Source organism: Tupaia chinensis, unplaced genomic scaffold (genome assembly GCF_000334495.1).
Source record: "Tupaia chinensis unplaced genomic scaffold, TupChi_1.0 Scaffold000661_1, whole genome shotgun sequence".
Classification (NCBI taxonomy): domain Eukaryota; kingdom Metazoa; phylum Chordata; class Mammalia; order Scandentia; family Tupaiidae; genus Tupaia; species Tupaia belangeri.
This window is the reverse complement of record NW_006160183.1, coordinates 3,161,482-3,185,971: the sequence shown is the minus strand read 5'-3', so window position 1 is coordinate 3,185,971 and position 24,490 is coordinate 3,161,482. Positions and strand designations below refer to the sequence as shown.

At 42.2% G+C, this 24,490-nt stretch overlaps 1 protein-coding gene across 1 annotated transcript in view; it reads left to right on the top strand.

Moving 5' to 3' along the window:
• Positions 1-3,993: 3,993 nt before the first annotated feature.
• Positions 3,994-24,490, top strand: part of SLC3A1 (solute carrier family 3 member 1) — a 47,405-nt gene continuing 26,908 nt past the window's right edge. The window contains exons 1-4 of the mRNA XM_006159900.3: positions 3,994-4,500; positions 9,709-9,888; positions 10,311-10,465; positions 17,718-17,843. Coding sequence (XP_006159962.1) covers positions 4,071-4,500; positions 9,709-9,888; positions 10,311-10,465; positions 17,718-17,843 — 891 coding nt within the window. The 5' untranslated portion in view covers positions 3,994-4,070. The remainder of the gene's footprint in view (positions 4,501-9,708; positions 9,889-10,310; positions 10,466-17,717; positions 17,844-24,490) is intronic.

Sequence of the window (24,490 nt, the reverse complement as noted above, 5' to 3'; positions counted from 1 at the left end):
GTGAGAGAGAGAGAGAGAAAATTGAGAAAGCAAGCTAACAGGTGTGAGATTTGAACCATGGTTGGCCATGAGGGAGTCCAGTGCCTTAACCACCATGCCACCTGCTGGCCCTTGAGGTTGTTTTTGGGAAGCTTCTAGTTTGTGTGTTCTGGAAGTTCAAAGTATCATTTTTGTTCTTAACTTATTTTCACTTTTTACTAAGATATGGTAGGTGTGCACACTGTGAGTGTGACTGTCCAGTCTAAGGTGGAGCTGCCTCTGTAGGACGGCAGGAAGGCACTGCTCAAAATTAATGATTCCACATGGCAACTGTAGTTTGAATCTTTAGCCCTGTCAGTTGGAAACACAGCACGAGTGCCCAAGATGCAGCCAGGCTAGGAGACTGGAGGAAGGCTAGTAGTGTGTGCAGGCCCTGTTGAGGGTGCTTGTATTTTTTTTCCCTGAATAGTAACTGACTTTCAATAATTAATGCTTGTAAAAGTCACCATTATGTGTTTGAGAGATAAAGTCATATCAAAACACAAAAGTTAAATTCTTTTGATTTTTCAAAAATATTCAATGTGCATAATTAATAATGAGAGATACCACTTGTTGGATGCATTCAGGAGACCAGGTATTGGGATTTTCTCATTAAAAAAAATTTTAAGGCCAGCAGGTGGCATGGAGGTTATGGTGTTGGATCTCACATGGCCTTCTCCGTGGTTCCAGTCCCAGACCTTGTGGCTTGAAAATCATGCTGGGCACAATTTTGAAAATCCTGAAAAGGAGACTGGGCTGAAGAGACTGTGGTGTGGTTCCCTCTTCCTCACCTTCTCTCTCTCTAGCTCTCCCTCTCTCTCTCTCAATTTCTCTGGCAAGCACACGTGTCCCATAGCAAATACTAAAAAATAAAAATGAAAAAAAAGGGTAACCATAGCATGCTAGATGTGGAATCTTTTGCCCGAGGGCATGTGTATTTGCCAGAGAGAGGGAAAAAGCAGCCCTCTGTTGGGTGTGGTCACATCATAATCCCTCTTCTTTCACTTCTCCATCCTGTTGGGATTTTGAACATGTATACACATGTGCCTCGCAAGTTTTTTCAAACCACTGAGACCTGGATTTGAACTGTGGTCTATCATGTGGGATCTGACTTCTTTAACTACTTAGCTATGGGACCTGCCTGAGATTTTCTCATTTAAAAAAATAATTTGGCCAAGGTCAAGTAGCTTGTTCTTTTACTCCAGGTACTTCTTCTAAATCACTCTCAATAATAAAAATAAATGAATCAATAAAAATCAGTAGTGTTAAAAGACCGAGATAACTTTCCTCATTAAAAATAGGTCTTGGGACCGGCAGTTAGCGTAATGGCTATGTCGCTGGACTCCCATGTAGTCAACCGTGGTTCAAGTCCTAGATCCGGTGGCTTAAAACTCATGCCGGGCGTGTGTGCGTGTGTGTCCAAGATCCCAAGAGGAGAATGGAGGAGAAGGGATTGCGGCGGGACCATCCCCCCTGGGGGGTGATTTCTCGCTTTCTTTCTCTCCGTCTCTCTCTGTCTTTCGGGCAAGCACACGCGCCCTATAGCAAAAACCTCTCCAAAAAAAACAAAGAAAAAATAGGTGTCAATGGGACCAGCAGATGTCATAATGGTTATGTCTCTGGACTCCCACATAGTCAACTGCGGTTTGAGTCCTGGACCTGGCAGCTTAAAACTAATGTGGGCGCATGTGCTCAAGATCCTGAGAGGAGAATGGAGGAGAGGGGATTGCGGCATGGCCATCCCCTCAGGGAATTTCTCACTTTCTGTCTCTCCATCTCTCTGGTAAGTGCACAAGCCCAATAGTAAAAATCTCTCTCTCAAAAAAAAAAAAAAATCTTTATCTGATCAAATCAAGTGATTCATAGAGCTGTCTAAGAGTCACTGATTAAATGGAAATTATGAATCATCACATTCTTTTAAGACTTGCAGAGTCTTCTAGGACAGTGCCTCTAACAAATCTAGTTTCCTTGGACTTACAAATGTCGGAGTTTACAATTGTCAATGATTAGATAACACTTTAGTACTAGTACTGAGGATTGCTTACCTATAAAAAAGCACTTTGGGGCCTCTCCTCTGTCATAGTGGTGATGAGCTCCTCAAGAGAAGATAAATCCTACATGATCATGTTTCAAGTCCCTGCCCTGATCAGCTTGAAACATGCGCCAGCTCCAATGGGCGGGAGGAGTAGAAGGAGACCATGGCATGAGCAGACCCTGTGGAGGGAGCTCATCTCCCTGTCTCTCCCTCTAACATGCACATACTCAAGTACTTATTATAAATAAAGAGAAAAAATCACTTTCTTAAAACAAAAAAGAAAATGGAAGGACCAACAGGTAGCATGGTTGTTAAAGTGCTGGACTCCCACATGGTTGACCATGGTTCGAGTCCTAGACCTGGCAGCTTGAAAAATCACGCTGGGTACATGTGAGTGCCCCAACTTCCAGGAAGAGAACGGAAGGGAATGGGTGATTTCTCACTTTCCTTCTCACTGTCTCTGTGTCACTCTCAGGCAAGCACATGTACCCTGTGACCAAAAGAAAAAAAGAAAGAAAAAAAAAAAGAAAGAAAAATAAAAGGAAAAACTTAAGCATGCTAGATATGGACTCTTTTCTCCCCCATTTTCTTTTTTTTTTTTTTTTCGGAGAGGTTTTCGCTATAGGGCGTGTGCGCTCGCCAGACAGACAGAGAGAGACAGAGAGACAGAAAGTGAGAAATCACCCCCCAGGGGGGATGGTCACGCCGCAATCCCTTCTCCTCCATTCTCCTCTCGGGATCTTGGGCACGCACGCACACGCGCCCGGCGTGAGTTTTAAGCCACCGGGTCCGGGACACGAACCGCGGTCGACTACGTGGGAGTCCAGCGACATAGCCATTACGCTAACTGCTGGTTCCCAAGAAAAAAAAAATTTTAAAGCCTGTTTCCCCTTGCAAAATTCATTATTTTTCTTATACCTAGGTAAGAAGAAAATGTTAAGCTTTTAAAGAAAACTGGTAAATCATACTTAACTTTCACTACTTTATCCCCCTCTCTTTTTTTTCTGAGAGGTTTTTGCTATAGGGTGCGTGGGCTCGCCAGACAGACAGAGAGAGACAGAGAGACAGTGAGAAATCACCCCCCAGGGGGAATGGCCACGCCACAATCCCTTCTCCTCCAGTCTCAGAATTTTGGGTATGCACACACATACTCAGCATGAGTTTCAAACTGCCAGGTCCAGGACTCCAACCACGTTCAACCATGTGAGAGTCCAGCACCTTAACCACTATGCCACCTTTCTATCTCTGTGAATTTGACTACTCTAGGTACCACCTCTAAGTGAAATTGTACAATATTTGTCCTTTTGTGTGGTTTATTTCATTTAGCATATCAGAATTGCCCTTTTTTTTTCTGATAGTTTTTTTTGCTATAGGGCACATATGCTCATCAGAGAGCAAGAGAAAGTGAGGAATCACTCCCCTCAGCAGAGATGGTCACCCTGCATTCCCTTTTCCATTCTCCTCTTGGGATCTTGGGTACACACATACACGGGCCTTGCCAAGTCCAGGACTTGAACATGCATTTGGCTTTGTAGGATCCTGCCTCTTCACTACCACACCACTGGTTGGCCCAAAATTGCCTTCATTTTTAAGGCTGAAAAATAGATATCTCACTGTGTGGGTATACCACATTATGATTAACCACCCATCTGATGATAGAGTTGGGATTGTTTCTACCTTTTGATGATTGTGAATATATGTGCTATGTTCTGTGCTCAAATCTCCCAAATACATCTTAAATTAAGATGGAGCCATGCCTGGTTGACCCTCTGCTCCTCCGTGCCTCTGTCCCACTGTAGGGCCCAACCCTCTCAGTATTGCTACTGGAGCTACATCAGGCTCATGGTGTAAAGAGAATTTTTTTAAAGCCCTTTTACCTTTACCCTTTCTTCCTTGGCTGGACTTTGTCCAGCCAGGTTTATTTATAAACCACGCAAACTCTTTAACAAGACCAAGCAGTCAGCAAGGCACCTGCATTACTGCAAGAAGACACTCCGAAGGGACAGGGCTGGGGCCGATGGCTGAGAATAAAAGTAAAAGGGACAGCATCGGGATGAGTACTAAGGGATGCCGGACAAACAATGGGTTTGTCCAAAATGAAGACATCTTGGAGCAGGTTCCGGATCCCCGCAGCTCAGAGGACAGCCCACAGCACAGCACCGTGGGCATCCTTGACTCAGAGGAGCCCAACTTCAAGGGTATCCAGCCCTACGCAGGGATGCCCAAGGAGGTGCTGTTCCAGTTCTCCGGCCAGGCCTGCTACCGAGTGCCCCGGGAGATCCTCTTCTGGCTCACTGTGGCTTCTGTGATTGTACTTATTGGGGCCACCATAGCCATCATCGCCATCTCCCCAAAGTGCCTTGACTGGTGGCAGGCAGGACCCATGTACCAGATCTACCCGAGGTCTTTCAAGGACAGCGACAAGGATGGGAACGGAGATCTGAAAGGTGCGTGCCTCTAGACGGTTCAGGGAGGGAGCCAGGATGAGGCTGTTTTATGACTGTCCCATTCCTTGAAACCTGGGAGGGAGCAGGGATGAGGCTGCTTTATGGCGGTCCCAGTCCTTGAGGACTATGCCTGGGTTGTGCCATCAGCACATTCCAGCAGGACATCAAGGTTCTCCTTGTTTATGATATTGAAAAGAAAACAAAAAGGCTCACTCCAGCAATTCTTCCCCTTCAATGAAAGGTTTTTTATTTGCTGAAGGCCTTTGAACCCGAAGAGTTGTTTCATTTATTGCCCACTATGTGTATCTGTGGTTGGTCATCAATTCTAACTTCTTACATGAAGCAGGTTTCCTTGTCATTGTGGTTTTCTGTTTTAGAAAGTATAATTTATAGTTGAATACCTCAGAGTGACCGTTGAGATTTACTTTCCCAGTTTATGATGTGGCTGTTTAGCAGTTCGACTAAATGAAGAAGAATACAAATGTTTTAGAAAATAATTAAATGATGTCTGTAAATGGTGGGGGCTGAGGCCTAAAGTTTAAATCCTGAAAAAAGCTGTCGCAATGTGTTGGGTTTGAATTGAAAAGTACTAAAAATAGTATTCATCTTAGTAGCGAAAAATTAAGTTTTCAAAGTTAAGCTAATGATTTCCTGAGGAGTTACATAGACTAATTTATTGCCCAAACTAGGTTGCAGTAAGCATAAAGGAGAACTATCCTAGGCAAAGTGGCTGATAGGGTAGCCCTAGTTAAGGACAACAATACGAAACTATGAATAATAAGTGAACTGACAAGCTCCATTTTTATAATAGTAACTGGTTTGATGAAAACAGAAAAGGATAATATGCTACGGTATGGGAAGTTGGGCTTAACCCATTTTTAAAATGTTACAGTAAACTCTTGGAATCTCTAACTTCCCTTAACAGCTAATGAAAGATTTTTCTTTTTTATACTCACGTCATTCTCTCTTTTTGAATCTTCCTTCATCTTCACTAATTAAACAATACTGTATCTGTCTTCCAACGTGTAACTCACACCCATTTGCTTTCATTAACCTTTTTTTTTTAATTTGCCAATGTTCACTGGAGAGAGGTGCAAAGAGAGAGAGAGAGAGAGAGAGAGAGAGAACCCCCCACAAGGGATGGTCATACTGCAATCCATTCTCCTCCGTTCTCCTCTCAGGATTTTGGGCATGCACACACAGGCACCTATCATGTTTCTCAAGCTACCAGGTCCAGGACTGGAACCACACAGTTGGCCATGTGGGACTCAGGCTTGTACTTATTGGGGCCACCATAGCCATCATCGCCATCTCCCCAAAGTGCCTTGACTGGTGGCAGGCAGGACCCATGTACCAGATCTACCCGAGGTCTTTCAAGGACAGCGACAAGGATGGGAACGGAGATCTGAAAGGTGCGTGCCTCTAGACGGTTCAGGGAGGGAGCCAGGATGAGGCTGTTTTATGACTGTCCCATTCCTTGAAACCTGGGAGGGAGCAGGGATGAGGCTGCTTTATGGCGGTCCCAGTCCTTGAGGACTATGCCTGGGTTGTGCCATCAGCACATTCCAGCAGGACATCAAGGTTCTCCTTGTTTATGATATTGAAAAGAAAACAAAAAGGCTCACTCCAGCAATTCTTCCCCTTCAATGAAAGGTTTTTTATTTGCTGAAGGCCTTTGAACCCGAAGAGTTGTTTCATTTATTGCCCACTATGTGTATCTGTGGTTGGTCATCAATTCTAACTTCTTACATGAAGCAGGTTTCCTTGTCATTGTGGTTTTCTGTTTTAGAAAGTATAATTTATAGTTGAATACCTCAGAGTGACCGTTGAGATTTACTTTCCCAGTTTATGATGTGGCTGTTTAGCAGTTCGACTAAATGAAGAAGAATACAAATGTTTTAGAAAATAATTAAATGATGTCTGTAAATGGTGGGGGCTGAGGCCTAAAGTTTAAATCCTGAAAAAAGCTGTCGCAATGTGTTGGGTTTGAATTGAAAAGTACTAAAAATAGTATTCATCTTAGTAGCGAAAAATTAAGTTTTCAAAGTTAAGCTAATGATTTCCTGAGGAGTTACATAGACTAATTTATTGCCCAAACTAGGTTGCAGTAAGCATAAAGGAGAACTATCCTAGGCAAAGTGGCTGATAGGGTAGCCCTAGTTAAGGACAACAATACGAAACTATGAATAATAAGTGAACTGACAAGCTCCATTTTTATAATAGTAACTGGTTTGATGAAAACAGAAAAGGATAATATGCTACGGTATGGGAAGTTGGGCTTAACCCATTTTTAAAATGTTACAGTAAACTCTTGGAATCTCTAACTTCCCTTAACAGCTAATGAAAGATTTTTCTTTTTTATACTCACGTCATTCTCTCTTTTTGAATCTTCCTTCATCTTCACTAATTAAACAATACTGTATCTGTCTTCCAACGTGTAACTCACACCCATTTGCTTTCATTAACCTTTTTTTTTTAATTTGCCAATGTTCACTGGAGAGAGGTGCAAAGAGAGAGAGAGAGAGAGAGAGAGAGAGAACCCCCCACAAGGGATGGTCATACTGCAATCCATTCTCCTCCGTTCTCCTCTCAGGATTTTGGGCATGCACACACAGGCACCTATCATGTTTCTCAAGCTACCAGGTCCAGGACTGGAACCACACAGTTGGCCATGTGGGACTCAGGCACTTTAACTCAGGCACCCCACCATTGGTGAGCCCGCCTTCATCAATATTGATTTAGCCTTCATAATCAGAGAATGGGCTCCCTTGCCTGGACTCCTGCAGTTCTTTGGACTCTGTATATAGCACCCTTTGACGCTGCCTGTCATACATACTTCTTTTCTGCCTGCCACATGTCCCTAGCACCTTCTGCCTTTAGTACAGTAAGCGCTTGACAAAAGTGATGTTTTAACTAAATAGAGCAGACTCTAAATCCAGGGTTACAGTGCCACTTCCTGGCCCTGCCTTCCTAATCATCTAGATAGTCCAAGATTCCGATAAACATGGCAGTTTATAATCAGCTCTGACATTTGTCTTTTCCAATAACTCTCCCTTGGGGGACTGGTCACTTCTTTGTCCTTGAAGCTGAGGGATTTTGTTGTTTTATGAAGAAGCTGTTTCAGGTTTGTTTGGTTTTGGTGCTTGCCTCAGTCCCCTGGAATGTGTTTACTGTGTCACCCATCCCTTTGTTTTCATCATTATCTTTCTTTATGCCTGTTGTCACAATATTTGTGTTGCTCTTCTAGCTTAAATCAAAACTCTTTGTTGCCTGTTGATACTCTGTGAACTCTGACAGCCCCCCTATGGGGGAATTGAGGCAGAGAGGGGACAAAAACAAGCAGGGTGTTGTAGAGGAGCCCAGGCCTAGGGTTGGGCAACTTGTGCTTTTGTCTCAGTGACCTTCAACCTCCCAGGTTCCTCAGTCAGGCTATCATTCTAGGAAGCCACATTGAGATCACATAGAAAGTTACTGAGATTGATTACCAAATTCGACTCTGAATTTGCATTTAGGACTCTTAAATAGAAGACAGAGAGATAGAGGGAAGGAAAAAAAAAACTGTAATTATCTACCAGGTTCCAAGTACAGACTTGCACTTCCGTATCTCTTTTCCACCAAGCCTAGAATTCTCTTCTGTATAAACTTTTGGCTTCCCATGTAAGAGAATAAGGAGAAAGGTCCACATTCAGTTAGTTTAAGAAAGTCTGAGAGTGGAACAGAAGAGCCCTCAAACATTGGCACACACTTACCTTCTCTCGCATAGTCGGGCTCCTTCCCCGTCCTCTGCTCCAGGCAGCATGTCTCAGGCTTTCTGGATCAGCCCTGTCTCTGCCTGGCTACTGGTTTCCTTTGCTTCTGTTGGAAGTTCTTCCCTCTGACTCTCCTGGTTCCTACTCTCCTGTGACCTTCTCCATCCCTGCTCTAGGGGTCATCAGCTTCCAGTGCCCCAGGCCATCAGGAACTGAAAAGCACTTGTTGCACCTTTTCCTGTAGCTCCTCCCTGGTTTGGTCATCATCCAACTCCTGCCTATTTATGCTTCTGAGACCAGCCCTGGCAAAGAAACTATAATGGGAGCCATTTATTAATTGCTGATTTTCTGATAGTCACGTTTCAAAAAGTAGAAAATGGGCCAGCTGGTGGTGCAGTAGCAATGCAACTGAATCAACGTGGAAAAAGTCCTGGGTTCAAGTCCTGAAACTTCATTGAACATGTGGGGCACATGTGTGCCCATGATCCAGGCTGGCTGAGGTTGGGGTGGGATCATGGTGTAAAGATCCTGTTGGGGGTACCTGTCTCTCTTGCTATGTCTCCTCTCTCTCTCTTATGGAAAAAATTTAAAAACTTTAAAAAAGTAAAAAAGAAATAAGTAAAATTAATTTTAATAGTACATTCTGTTTAATCCAATCTATTCAATATGCCATTTCAACATATAATTGATATAAAATATTGATGAACTATTTTATGTTCTTTTGTGTTAGGTCTTCAAAATTTGGTTGGTTCTTTTTTTTTAGAATTATTTATTTAATTTTATTTATTTATTCATTTATTTTATTTTGACTAGAGAGTGACACAGAGAGGGAGAGGGAAAATGAGAAAGGAAGCCACCAGGTCTGAGACTTGAACTATGGTTGACCATGTGGGAGTGTCCAGTGCCTTAACCACCATTCCACCTACTGTCCTCAAAATCTGGTGTATGTTTACCCTCACAATATGTCTCAGTTTGAACTAGTGACATTGCAAGTGCTCAGTAGTCAAAAGTGGCAAGTGGTTTTTGTACTGAGCTGCACAGCTTAGACCACCTGACCATCAGGGGTCATGTGTTCTTTGATCCTTGGCACTTACTGGGTTGTCGGAAAAATCAAGACACGTTTTTGCACAGAAAAACATAGAAAAAATACATCATGACTTTTCTGATAACCCAATAGATTAAACATGTGTAAAATATATTAACCATACTGTGGGTTTAGTTTCAAGTCACAGGTAGATTTTTTAATGTTATGTGTCTCTGTTAAAGGTTATTGCTAGAGACTAATTTGATGTTATTCATAGAGCTAGACCTTTGTTATTTAAATTTCACTCAAGTTCAACATTCCCAGTATTTGTGCCTTCAATATAAATATTTTTTATGTTAGTTATATTTAATGTTTAACCCTTCAACTGGAAAAATAAATTAGAATTTATTCATGGCCTCGCCTTTTTTTCTTTAGGTATTCAGGATAAACTGGACTACCTCACAACTTTAAATGTGAAAACTGTTTGGATTACTTCATTTTATAAATCATCCCTGAAAGATTTCAGATATGGCGTTGAAGACTTTCGAGAAATTGATCCCATTTTTGGAACAATGAAAGATTTTGAGAATCTGGTTGCAGCCATACATGACAAAGGTGAATTGAATGGCAGGTGAAGGGAGATATAGGGAGAGTTTTTTGTTTGTTTGTTTTATGAGTTTTTTTTTTGCTACAGGGCACATGCTCTTGCTGGAGACACAGCGAGAAATCACCCCCTGGGGGCTGGCCACACCACAATCCCTTCTCCTCCATTCTCTTCTTGGAACTTTTAGGCACATATGCACACATCCTGGCATGCATTTTCAAGCTGCCGGGTCTGGGGCTCAAACCATAGTCAGCCATGTGGAAGTCTAGCCCCTTAACCACTATGCCATTTATTGACCCCCTGTAGGTGAGGATTTTGAAAAGTACTCCTCTAAATGCTTACTTAAATAAAGTATTCCACCCACCACCCTTAACTGTCATGTATTATTCTAATATAATCTTTTCCTAACAATCGAAATGTTTTCCCTCATTAGGTTTAAAATTAATCATCGATTTCATACCGAACCACACCAGTGATAAACATGTTTGGTTTCAATGGAGTCAGACACGGACAGGGAAATATACTGATTATTATATCTGGCATGACTGCACCCAGGAAAACGGCATAACCATACCACCCAATAATTGGGTAAGTACACCTGATTTGCGAACATGGGCAGAACTGGTGATTCATCTGGTTATTTATAAAATCCCTTTTAAAAAGTTGTCAGAAGGCATGTACACTGGCTATGGGAAGGGGTGAATGAGAAATCATCCCCCATGACGATGGCCACACCACAATCTTTTCTCCTCCAGTCTCCTCTAGGGATTTTTGGGCACATGTGCACATTCGCCTGTGTGTTTTCAAGTCTCAGGGTCCAGGACTCAGTTGGCCATGTGGGTAGGATCCAGCTGCCTTACCACTACGTCACCTATTGACCCAATATACAGCCCTGTTGAGGGAAACATGAGTGGATATGGTTTATGGGAAGGGAGGAAAGTTTCCCAGAGAAATAGAAATCGGTAACCAGACTTCCACGTCCTTTAGATTTTATTGTTGAGCTGTTGTGTTGCAACAAATTAAAACCTACACTCTGTGAGTCTCTCCACCCCTCCGCTCCCACCCAGTCCAGCTCAGAGTCCATGTCCCATTAGTTCAGTAACTGCTCTGTTGCTATTCAGACCCGTTTTCTTTCTGACTTTGACTCCCCTTTTTGACAAAACCTAGTCATAAATGAACCCAATCATCTATTGATACTTTGTACTTGCCTGAATCTTGGTATCTGAGCCTCTTTTTTTTTTTTTTCCAGTCTAAACTTTTATAATGTCTCAAAGGACAAGACCAACAAAACAAAGACATGAAAGTGTCGGGAAGTCTGCTTACATGAAAACATTTCTAAAGGAATTATTTATTTTATTTCTTATTTGTTAATTTGCTATCATCATCAGAGAGAGAGAGAGAGAGAGGAGAAGTGAGAATGCAAGCCACCAGGTCTGGAAACATTTGGGAGTCCAGCACCCCAACCATCACCGACCTGCTGGCCCCACATGAAAGCATATTAAGTGACTGTTGAGGTGATCATGAGACTTTGTCCTTTATTCTATTAATATGGTGCATTATACTGATGGACTTCCAGATGTTAAAACATTCTCGCAGTCCCAGGATGAAAACCATTTGGTCATGGCATATGCTCCTTTTCATAAGTTAGTGGGTTGTGTTCTAGTATTTCATTGAAGATTTTTGTGTATATATCCAGAAAGTTATTGATCTATAGTTTTATTCTTTTTTATCTTATTTTATTTCAAGTTCTTTTATACATTCAATCACGTCATTTAGTTTGCCAAGTGAATATTCCAACATGTTTACATTTCTCCTCTTGAGACACCACACATTCTTTACCCCCGACTGAGCCCAGCCATACCATCTTCCTGGAAATTTCACTAAACCCAACTGATCCACCTGCCCTGCCACCTTCTCTTCAAACATCCTATTTGCTTCGCTCCCATCTTACCACTCTCGGCAGCAAACTACTTCCCAAGAATGGAAACCATCACCCTGCCTGCCCCAGTGCCCCCTCTTTTTGTTCACTTCTTTTACAACAGAGGCCATGCCCTCTCTAGGGTGACCAGATTTAATGAATAAAAAATCAGGAGACCCATCAAATCTGGATTTCAGATAAACTATACATAATTTTTTAGTATATTTTATAAGTATGGTCCACGCAATACTTTCTTTTAAAACAGCATACACTGTTTACCTGTAATTATGTTTTTAAAAATTATTTTATTTAATTTTATTTATTTTAATTTGACCAGAGAGGAACACAGAGAGAGAGAAAGTGAGAGAGCAAGCTGCCAGTTCCAGGATTTGAACCTGAGGCCAGCTCCTTTAACCACCATGACACCTGCTGGCCCCAGCCTGCAATTAAGGTTTAACTGGGTGACCTGTATTTCCTCTGGAACCTCCACTCTGTCCTAGGCTGGATCTTCCACCTCCTCTCCTCCTTGCTTCCTTTTCTCTTCTTTTGGAGCCTTTTACTATGAATCAGGTCTCTTCACTTCAATTCCTCCTTTTCTCGTTTTGACCTTCTCTGTGAACATTTAGACATACTGGCTCTGGGCACAACTTCTAAATGACCCGAGGATGTTCAGATTGCTATGCTTCAAACTGACTGTGTGATCTCCCAGGTCAGTGAACGGCACCCCCATGCAGCCTGAGGAATAGGAAGGACATCAGCAGGTCCTGGCAGTTTCTTTTTAACCTCTTTATTTTTTCTCCAACCCACCTACTTGTTAAAATAATAATAATGCCAACACCCATTTACTAAATATTCACTATGTGCCAGGTTGTGTTTTTATTCATTAATTCATTTAATCTACCCTACAATCCTATGAATTGGGTTTTAATTCCTGTTTTGTTTTTGTTTGTGGTTTTTACCAGAGGGCATGTGTGCTCGCTGGAGAGAGACACAAACTATATATATATATCTATATCTAGCTATCAATCTATATATCTATATCTAATCTATATCTATATCTAATCTATATCTATATCTAATATATATAGAGAAATCATCCCCCACGGGGATGGATGGTCATGCCTCATTCCCTTCTCTTCCATTCTACCCTTGGGATTTGGGGTATGCCCACACATGCACCTGGCATGAGTTTCAAGCCACCAGGTCTGGGACTCAAACCATGGTGGGAGCCTTAACCACTATGCCACCTGCTGGCTCCTGTTTTGTATATAGGCAGACCAAGATCAACAGCTAATAAACAAAAACACAGAGCCGGAGCTTGTCTGTCCAACTCCACAGTCTGCTTTAAAACAATTGCCACTTGTAACTGAAACCTTATCCTATGTTCCTGTAATACTTCCCGTATCCTATGTTCCTATAACACTTCCTGTCTCCTATCTTCCTGTAACACTTCCTGTCTCCTATCTTCCTGTAACACTTCCTGTCTCCTATCTTCCTGTAACACTTCCTGTCTCCTATCTTCCTGTAACACTTCCTGTTATCATATCTTCCTGTAACACGCTATAGCAGCCTCTTTTTGCATTTAAATTTTCCATCCTTCCATCAGTTCTCCATTGTGGTCAAAGTTACATCCTTTTTCTCCCTCTCTCTCTCTCTCTCTCTCTCTTTTAAAATTTCTTTATTTCTTCCATGATAAAGACAGAGGGAGAGAGATATATAGAGAGAGGCACTCGTAACATGGTCCTCTTGCCGCAGTTCACCCCAGCCTTAGCCTGCCCAGGTCATGGGCATGCACGTGTGCCTGCATGCATAGGGAGGCCTGGGAATGCAAACCTAGGCTCTCCCATGTGGGTCCAGTATCACAGAGTATTGTATTAAGAAATCATTCTCCAGGGGGAATGATCACACTGCAATCCCTTCTCCTTTATTCTCCTCCCAGGATCTTGGGCATGTACACACATACCCCCGGCATGAGTTTCAAGCTACTAGGTCTGGGATTCGAACCATGGTTGGCCATGTGGGAGTCCAGTGTCATAACCACTATGCCATCTGCTGCTTCCATTTTCTTTCTTCCTTTTTTTTAATGCTGCAGGGCTCATTCATTCACTACAGTCAGAGAAATCACTCTCCCTCTCTGCTTCTCTGACTCTAGTACCCACCAATGGGATGTGGTCATACCACATCACTTAGTGAGTTCCCCATCGTGTTGGGATTTGGAGGCATGCATGAGTATGCACCCAGCATATTTTTCAAGCCCCCGGGTCTGGAATTTGAACCATAGTCAGTCATGTGACATCTGGCCCCCTTAACCACTAGGTCCACCTATTATATATATCTTACATTTTTATTTTTTATTTCTGTATTTTAAATATATGGAAAGTGTAATGCTATGTAGTTATCTGTGACTTTTGTTTTTGCTAATTATTTTTAAATTTTATATAGCTCTGGTAGCTGTGATTCATACATTTTTATTGTTACATGATAATTCATTGTGTGAATAGTCCATGATTTATTTATCCACTCTTCAGCTGATAAGCATTAGGTTGTTTCTAGGTGGTTTTTTCTTTCTCCCTTTCTTCCTTCCTTCCTTCCTTCCTTCCTTCCTTCCTTCCTTCCTTCCTTCCTTTTTTCTTTCTTTCTTTCTTTCTTTCTTTCTTTCTTTCTTTCTTTCTTTCTTTCTTTCTTTCTTTCTTTCTTTCTTTCTTTCTTTCTTTCTTTCTTTTTTAATTTTCTAAAAGGCAGGTGTGTTTTCCCAAGAGAGACAGAGAAGGAAAGTGAGAAAGCACCCTCGCGACTCCCTCAGGGAGGATGCCACGTTATAATCCCTTCTCCTTCTCCTCCATTCTCCTCTTGGGATCTTGGTCATGCACGCACATGTGCCCAGAGCATTTCTCAGATTTCTGGGCCTGGGATTCAAACTCTGCAGCTGGCTATGTGGAATCAGTTGCCTTTACCACTCTGCCACTTGTTGGCCCCAGTTTTTTAATATTATTAACAATATTATTATAAACATTCATTAACCTATTTATCTAGAGCACATGTGCAAGACCTTTAAAGTAAATAGGAGTGAAATTGCAGTGCGAGATACTGCATACTCCACTCTCTAAGATACTGTCACATTGATTATCAAAGTGGTTCTACCAATTTATATTTCTTCCAGCAGTAGAAAGAATACATGTCCTCCTTCATTACTGATATTGCAGATTTTGTCATTTTTGCCATTCAAGTAAACAAAATAGCATCAAGTTGAGGCTTTAATTTTCCATTTATCTAATTACTAGTGATTTGTCTAATTACTGATGTAGTGATTATCCAATTACTAATGCTGTTGAACATCTTTTCCTACATTTATTCATTTGAATTCTATTTCTGTGAAATACCTGTTAATGGTTTGTTTCCCTAATTTTCTTTTGGATTGTTTGTCCATTTGAAATTGCTTTCTGAAATTCTTTTTGTGTTCTGATACTGATATTTTGTTGGAAAAGGAAAAAAAAAGATATAAAATATCTAATCCTGATTTGTGTCTAGGAGAGCCGTGTGGTAAACTGGTTCCTTGAAAGGCAGCAGCTACTGTTCAGTTTCAGTTAGTTGTTGCCATGAAATATGGACCCAGTGTGACTAACTCTTCCAACCAAAAAGAATAGAGGATTTAAGGGCCCAGCACTTTAATGCTGGAAGCCATGTGGAAGATCAGGGTTTGGTTCCCAGGTAGACATGTGCATGTTGCATGTGCATGTGTGCACATATGCCCATAATCCTGACTGGCTGGGAAATGAACAACAACAACAAAAAAACTGAAAAAAGAAAGACATTGATGCCAAATCTCTCAGTTTTTAGATATTTTTCAGATGCTGTCTTTAACATGAAATGAACAAAAGACCCCATCAAACTCTCAAATTTAAGGGAGCACAGATGAGGCTGAGAGTGGCCAGTAGGCCAGCCAGTAGCATGGTGGTTAAGGCAACTGGATCCCACATGGCCAACTGCATGGTTCAAAAATTCTGGACCTGGTGGCTTGAAAACCATGCTGCATGTGTGTGAATACATGCCCAAAATTCTGAGACGAGAAGGTATTACAGTGTGGTTACCGCCGGGGGGGGTTCTCTCTCTCTCCCTCTTTTTCTTTCTGGCAAGCATGTGCACCCTACAGTGAAAAAAAAAATGGTCAGAGATGTGGGAGGGTAAATAGGAGAACCATATCATGGAGTCACAGACATGAAGATTTCTAGAAAGAGGAAAATGGATGACAGTGTCAAACACTGCTGGGTACCAACACCCAAAACTGGTACATTTTTATTCTTGAGGACCAGTAGAATTTTCAAGTGAATGATTCTAATAATTTTGGGGGAACACAATTTAAATATTCAGTCTATCTGGATTAAAACTCCAAGACCAATGGAATATGTTTTGCTCCCAAATTGGCCACCATTTGCATTTCTTCACAAGTAGCCTCCCTTGACTGGAGAGAAGATTCAAATTAGTAATGTCTTTTTTTCTTTTTTTTTTTTTTTAATTTATAAGAGCTAATTAATTAGTTAATTGATTTAAAAAATTTGACCAGAGAAAGAGAGAGGGAAAGTGAGAAAGCAAGCCACCAGGTCCAGGACTTGATCCCGGGTCTGCCATGTGGGAGTTCGGTGCTTGAACCACCATGTCACCTGCTAGCCCCAGCAATGTTTGTTCTTTGTTCTTTCTTTCTTTTTTTTTTTTCTTGAGAGTTTTTTTTTTTTTTTTTTTTTTTGGGGTTTTTTTTTTTTTTTTTTTTTGCTACAGGCTGTGTGCATTCACCAGACAGACAGAGATGGAGAGAAAGTGAGAAATCATCCTCCGGGGAGGATTGCCTTGCAAAGTTCTCCATTCTCCTCTGAGGATCTCGGGCACACACCACACATGCCCACTGTGATTGCCATGCCACCAGGTCTGGGACTCAAGCCATGGTAGGCCATGTGGAGACCAGTGACATAACTGCTACGTCATCTGCTAGTCCCTAAAATCTTCTTCCACCAGCTCACTGGAGGCCATTCTTTCTTACAAATTCAATTTTTTTTTTGAGGTTTTTGCCTTAGGGTGCATGCAATCACCGGTGAGAAAGAGAGACAGAGACAGTGAAAGGGAAAGTGAGAAATCAACCCCCCCCCCCAGGGGGATGGCCACACACAATCCCTTCTCCTCCATTCTCCTCCTAGGATCTTGGACATGTATGCACACACGCCGTGCGTGAGTTTTAAGCCTCTGGGCCAGGGACTTGAACTACAGTGAGCCATGTGGGAGTCCAGCACCTTAGCCACGGTGACACCTCCTGGCCCCGCAGTAATGCTTTGTTCTTTATATTGGCCTTGTCTTGTGTTTTTTTTTTTTTTTTTTTTTTTTTTGGAGGGTTTTGGCTAACGGGCCGGTTGGCGCCCAATCGCTATAGGGCGTGTGTGCCCGCCAGACAGACAGAGAGACATAGAGACAGAAAGCGAGAAATCACCCCTCTGGGGGGATGGTCACACCACAATCCCTTCTCCTCCATTCTCCTCTTGGGATCTTGGGCATGCACGCACACACGCCCGGCGTGTTTTAAGCCACCGGGTCCGGGACGCGAACCACAGTCGACTATGTGGGAGTCCAGCAACATAGCCATTACGCTAACTGCTGGTCCCAGCCTTGTCTTGTATTTGAGAGCATTGGCTTACAATTGTGGTTGTTATGATCTGCTTCTACAAATACGTGGCAGCCATCTGTGTGGGGCATTCAGCCAGCAGGTAGTATTTAGGGATGGATTCAGGCTAGAGCTCTACAGACAGAAAATCCTCAGGATTTATACACACACACTGCCTGCATGAGGCCACGGCTGGCAGTGACGTTTTCTTCTTTGTGGGCAATGGCATCATATGAATAATGCTAAGTAATGAATGTGTTACTTTCTTCGTTTGCTAGGTCAGTGTCTATGGAAACTCCAGCTGGCACTTTGATGAAGTGAGAAACCAATGTTATTTTCACCAGTTTACAAAAGAGCAACCTGATTTAAACTTCCGCAATCCTGATGTTCAAGAAGAAATAAAAGTGAGTAGAGACATCCACACAGACTTCTTTATTAACGGGAGCCTGGGTGCTCATTCGAAACATTTTGTATTGAACATTTTAATTGTGTAGGCCAAACCAAGTAGTGTAATTAAGTTCCAGGACCGAGGCATCTGACACGAATGAAGAGAGCCATGTTGGTGGCTCCTTCCTTTATTTATATCCCAGAATAACCTGAATGGAAGCAGCGTGGGGCAGAAACATCTACTTTAGCTCAGAGGAGCCCCCGGACCTGTGACAAGGAGCTGGAGTAGGAAGGCGAGTCAACTGTGGGCTTTGGAGGCTGGCTCCTGCACCCGCAGCGGCTCCGGGTGGGTTACTTGGCTTTTCTGTGTTTCATATCCCTTGTCCTTGGAACACAGTTGATGGTAGCACTTGTCTCATAGGGGTGTGTGGATGATTACATGAGATAACCCACACACGACACTTCTGCATTCAGTCCGTTAGCATGAACTCACTGCTTACTCCATGCAGGCCCACTTCCAGACACTGGGAAACCAGCAGTAAATAAAAGAAGTCCTGCCCTCAAGGAGTCTCTGATACACTGAGGGGAAAGCAGGCCATTAACAACTAAGTCCACGCAGTGTCAGGTGGTGGTGGTGCTGAGGGAAAGGGCACTGCAGCGCCAGGCAGAGGCTCCCCTTCTCTGTGAGGTGATTAGGAGACAGCCCTGTGATGAGGCGCTGTTTGGACAAAGATCTGACAAGTGTAAGGGAGCCATGTGACTATCTAGCTGGAAGAGAATTTCAGGCAGAGGGGAGGACAAATGCAAAGGGCAGGAGTGTACAGCAGGTATTTCAGGAATGACATGGAGGCCAATGTGTAGGGTTGCCAGTTAGCAAATAAAAATCCAGGACACTCAGTTAAAATTTAAATTTCAGATAAATAATAAATAATGCAATATTTGGGACATACTTCTAAAATATGATTCACTGCCTTACCAGCATTAAAATTTAACTGGATGTCCCGTACTTTATCCGGCAATCCTTCCAGAGTATTGGAGTAAAATGAGGGCGAGAGTCAGGGAGCCGAGGTCCAAGAGATGGGGGCTGAGTACACGGGCCTTGAGTGTTGTCATAAGGGGCACGCCGAGCCAGTGAAGAGCCCTCTGTGGCTCTGTGGATAGATCGCCTGGGTGAAGTCTGGTGGGCTCACACCTGTGGGGTGATGCTGGTTCCAACAGTACGTGATGCATAATTCACAATATATCTTGGCGTGCTGTTCTCGTTCTTGCCTCCACTATGGCTATTGTGGGCAGATATTTAGGTGAGTGGTATAGTGCTCCGAGGCAGGTAGGTGGAGAAGATACCCGACCGGAACAGCTCACCATGTCAACCAAAGCAAGAGGAGACGAGCTGCCACGTTGCAGTCACTAAGGCCACCTGGAACTGTTTTTCTTTTAAGTAACAGTTTCATTGAGGTTTAATACACATACCACTAATTTTATTCCTTTCGGTTGCATAAGTGAGTGATTTTAGTGTGAACTTAGTATTTGGGTCATCCGAGAAGTCATGATGCATTTTTGCATTGAAAACCAGAAAAATACCTCATGACTTTTCCAACGACCCAATGTATTCAGTGTGCAGTTATCACCACTAACTTCAGAGCATTTTAAATTTTTTTCTTTATTCATGACAGAATGCATATGTACATGAGACAGAGAGAGAGAGAGAAGCATATGTGCATGAGATAGAGAAAGAGAGAGAGAGAGAGAGAAGCATATGTGCATGAGAGAGAGAAAGAGAGAGAGAGAGAGAGAGAGAGAGAGAGAGAGAGGCATAAACCCTCCACAGGTCTGGTTATATCAAGATCTCCTTCCAGATCTCCAGCCCCTTGGATCTTTGGTGCTTGCATGCATGCCCGGAGTGTCAGGCTGACTGGACCTACGATTCGAAACGCAATTGCTATGTAGGATTCAGCTCGTCTTGAGCAGCTCACTACCAGCGCTTCATGGAGCCAACCCAATTTCAGAACACTTTTATCATAAAAATATCCCATGTCCATTAGCAGTCACTCCCTTGATCCTATCCCTTTTCCCGGCAACCTAAATTGCTTTCTGTCTCTATGGATTTGCCTATCCTGGACCTGTCACATAAAAGGCACCATACAATATCTATCTATCTATCTGTCTGTCTGTCTATCTATCTATCTATCTATCTATCTATCTATCTATCTATCTATCTATCATCTACCTAAATCTATCTATCTATGATATGTAATTATATTTTTATCTATGTTTAACTATTTGAGAAATTGCCAATCTCTTTTCCAAAGTAGCTGCACCATTTTACATTCTCACTAGCAAAGTATAAGGATTCCCATTTCTCTTCATCCTCACCAACATTTATTCTCTGTCTCTCTCTTTTTTTTAGAGAGAGAGAGATTTTTACTCTCTCTCTCTAAAGGGCATGTTCACTTGCTGGAGAGACAGAGAGACGGAAAGCGAGAAATCACCCCCCCAGGGGGATAGCCATGCCATAGTCTCTCCTCCATTCTCCTCTCAGGATTTTGGGCATGCATGCGCACATGCTCCAAGTTTTAAGGCACCAAGTTTTAAGTTGTTGAGTCCAGGATTCAAACGGTGGTCGACTACGTGGGAGTCCAGCAACGTAACCATTACACCATCTCCTGGTCCCCTCTGTCTCTTCTTATTATAATCATCCTAGTGGGTGTAAAGTGGTATCTCACTGGTCTGTATGTATTTGCATGTCTCTAAAGGCTAATGAAGCTGAGCATCTTTCCATGTGCTTATGGTTCATTTGTATATATTCATTGTAGAAATGTCTATTAAAATCCATTGCCCATTTAAAAATTATTATTTCTAATTTGCATATCATAGTTGTATTGGATTGTTGGAAAAGTCACAACATATTTTTTCTATGCAAAAATGCATCATGGAACCAGCAGTTGGCATAATGGCTATGTCGCTGGACTCCCACGTAGTCGACTGCGGTTTGAGCCCCGGACCCGGTGGCTTAACCTCACGCCGGGTGCATGTGCGTGCGTGCCCAAGCTTCCTAGAGGAGAATGGAGGAGAAGGGATTGCAGCGTGGCCATCCCCCCTGGGGGGTGATTTCTCACTTTCTGTCTCTCTGTCTCTCTCTGTCTGTCTGGCGAGCGCACGTGCCCTATAGCAAAAACCTCTCAAAAAAAAAAAAAGCAACAACCAATATTATACATATTTATGGGGTACAGTGTGGGTTTTAAAAACAGGTATCTATTGTAAATACATCAAATCAGAGTGTGGAATACATCTACCATCTCAAGTATTTATTATTACTTTGTGTAATGATGATGAATACAGAAGAATTAGAATGGTATACATTCTCTTTTTAAAAAAATGTAAATGATTATTTTATATTTATTTATTTTATTTTATTTTATTTTAATTTGACCAGAGAGGAACAGAGAGAGAGAGAGAGAGGGAAGGTGAGAAAGCAAGCCTCCAGGCTTGGGACTTGAATAGCGGTCAGCCATGTGGAAGTCCAACGCCCTTAACCACCACGCCACCTACCGGCCCCTAGAATGGTATACTATTTTGAAGTATGTAGTGAATTGTCACCAACTTTCATTACTCTGCTATGCTACAGTACTTTTGAACTCATTCCGTTTATCCGCCTGTACTCAGTTAACCAACTTCTCCCTGTTTTTATTGATTGATTGATTGATTGCCAGAGGGCATGTGCACTTGCCAGAGAAAGACAAAGCCAGAGAGAGAGACAGGGAGAGGGAAAATGCACCTCTCAATGGGTTGTGGTCATACCACAATTCCTTCTCCATTTCTCCACAAGCTGTCAGATTTCTGGGCACACCTGCCTGGCATGTTCTTCAAGCCACTGGAGCTGGGACTTGAACCACATTTTTGGCCATGTGAAATCCTACTCCCTTAATCTCTAGGCCACGGGGCTGGCCCTTCCCATTTTAAAATAAGATTATTTGTCTTTTTATTATTGGGTTGTAAGGATTCTTTCTATGTTCTGGCTTTAGATTAGCAAATAATTTTCTTCAATTTTGTGGATTGTCTTACTTTCTTGACAGTGCCCTTTGAAGCACAAACGTTTTCATTTTGGTGATGTTTGATTTATCTTTTTCCTTTGTTGCCTGTGCTTTTAGTATCATGTTTGAAAAACACTACCTAATCTGAGGACCTGAAGATTTATTCCTACTTTTTTCTAAGAGTTTCATAGTTTTCACTCTTACGTTTTAGGTCTCTGTTCTATTTTTTGTTAATTTTTATACATGATGTGAGTAAAAGAGGCTCAACCTCATTCTTTTTTATGTAGTTATCCAGTTATCCAAGTAACATGTATTTTAAAAGACTATTCCTTACCATTTAACTGCCTTGCAATTCTTGTTGAAAATCAATTGACTATAAATGTGTGGGTTTATTTCTGGACTCTCAGTTGTGTTCCATTCATCTATGTTTGTCTCTATGCTAGTACCACACTGACTGGATTATATAGTAATCATTACTTTGTGATAAGTATTGAAATCAGAAAGGGTGTGTCCTACAATTTTGTTCTTTTTTCAAGATTGTTTGAGTAGTCCAAGTCATTTCCATTTTCATATGACTTTTTGGACCAACTTATCAATTTCTGCCAAGAGGCATGTTGGAATTTTGATAGGGATTGCATCATTGTGGGGAGTATTGCCGTCTTCACAACATTGTCTTCCAATTCATGAACATGGGATGTCCTTCTACTTATTTAAGTATTTGTTAATTTCTTTCAACAATGTTTTGTTGTATAAGTCTTGCACTTCTTCTGTTAAATTTATTCCTACATGCCCCTTACTTTTGAGATCATTTTTATGCACATACATACACACACACACACATTTCCAGAATTTAGATAAATTGCTGTGGGATCTGTTACATGATTTGGGTGACTTTGTCTCAGTGGAGGGGAGGAGGTGAACAGGTGGTGGTAGGCATGATCAGCTGACTAACTAGAGATTAGTTTTAAACTGCTCTAGTCATGTGTAGACTTCTCCATTATACATCCACCTTTCTCACCCATTCCAAACTTATTAGGCACTTATGATGTGGCACGTTTTACCTGGATTGTTCAATGCTTAAAACAAGTCTAACTTATATGATTTTATAGAAATCTTACTATTTTATAGAAAAAGAAAATAAGTAGATTCATTATCCTGGGAGTGGTGGATAAAATTCAAACCCAGGTTTTGGGAGTTGAGCCCATGCTCTTAATCACAAACCCACACTTGTTTTCAGGCAAATAATTTCTCTCTCTCTGCTTCACTTTCATTCTCTCTCTCTCTCTTTCTCTCTCTTAATTTTTGCCACAGGACACATGTGCTTGCCAGAGGGAGACAGAGAGGGAAAGTGAGAAAGCATCCCCCACGGGGAATGGCCACACCACAATCCCTTCTCCATTTTCCTTTTGAGATTTTGGGCATGCACAGACATGCACCTGGCTCGTATCTCAGGCTGCTGAGTCTGGGACTCAAACGGTGTAGTTGGCCGTGAGAAATCCAGACACCTTTATCCCCACGACCACGGCTGACCCCGTTTCACCTTTCTAGCACAGTTTTATCCAAGGAAGTTTTCAGGTGAAAATTCATACATGTGAGAGTAAACCAGTTTATCACACAGGGGATTTCTTCAGCCTCCATGTGGCACTGGTGATGGATTATCCAGAGAAAGGTCAGGCAGTGAGATAAATCTTGCCAAAGCGTGCCAGCCGACATATTAGTTGTTTTTTTGACTAACTCAGCTGTTTTCTAGGTATCCAAGCAGTGGAGTGTGTGAATAGGATCCTTATTTATTAGTTACCCAGAATGAAATCCCTCATGTGATGAATGAGTACTGCCTCCGTTGTGAGGTTGGACATTTGCAAGGCTCTTTTAGACAATTTATTATTAGACATAAGTAGGAAATGTTGAGAAGCTGGGAGAAAAGGCTCTTTGGTCCTGGAAGGAACACAAAGAGGATTCCGATTCTCTCCTCTCTCAGCAGCACTTATCTCTGTGATAGTTAAGCAGGTTAATAAGTTGTACCCCAGAGAGTTTGTGGTGAGGAGGCATTTGGAAGGACTCCTGCTTGCATACCAACTTGCACTCACAGAGCCTGCGCCTTCTTTCTCCTTGCTCCTGTCAGCTGTCTGTTCCTTGCACAGTTAGGGACTGGTAGGGAACAGCCAGCACAGAACATGAGCCTTTTTCCTTTTCTTGATCCTTCCATCAGCCATCAGGAAACTTGGCTTTGTGCTGAATCTCTCAGGGTTTGAATACTTTCATGGCGAGAAGTCAGGAGGTCTTCCTGGAGGAGGTGGAGGCTTTTATATACTATATTTATATAGTTGAATTTTTTTTGCTATAGGGTGTGTGCGCTTGCCAGAGAGACATAGAGACAGAAAATGAGAAATCGCCCCCCTGGAGGGATGACTAGGCCACAATCCCTTCTCCTTCATTCTCCTCTAGGGATCTTGGGCACACACACACACATGCGCCTGGCGTGATTTTTAACCCACCAGTTCCAGGACTCAAACCATGGTTTACTACATGGGAGTCTAGTGACGTAACCATTACTCCATCTGCTGGTCCCTATATAGTAGAATTTTGTACTTTTCCAGTCACTTTGCCTTTTTTTTTTTTTTTTTTTTGGTGCT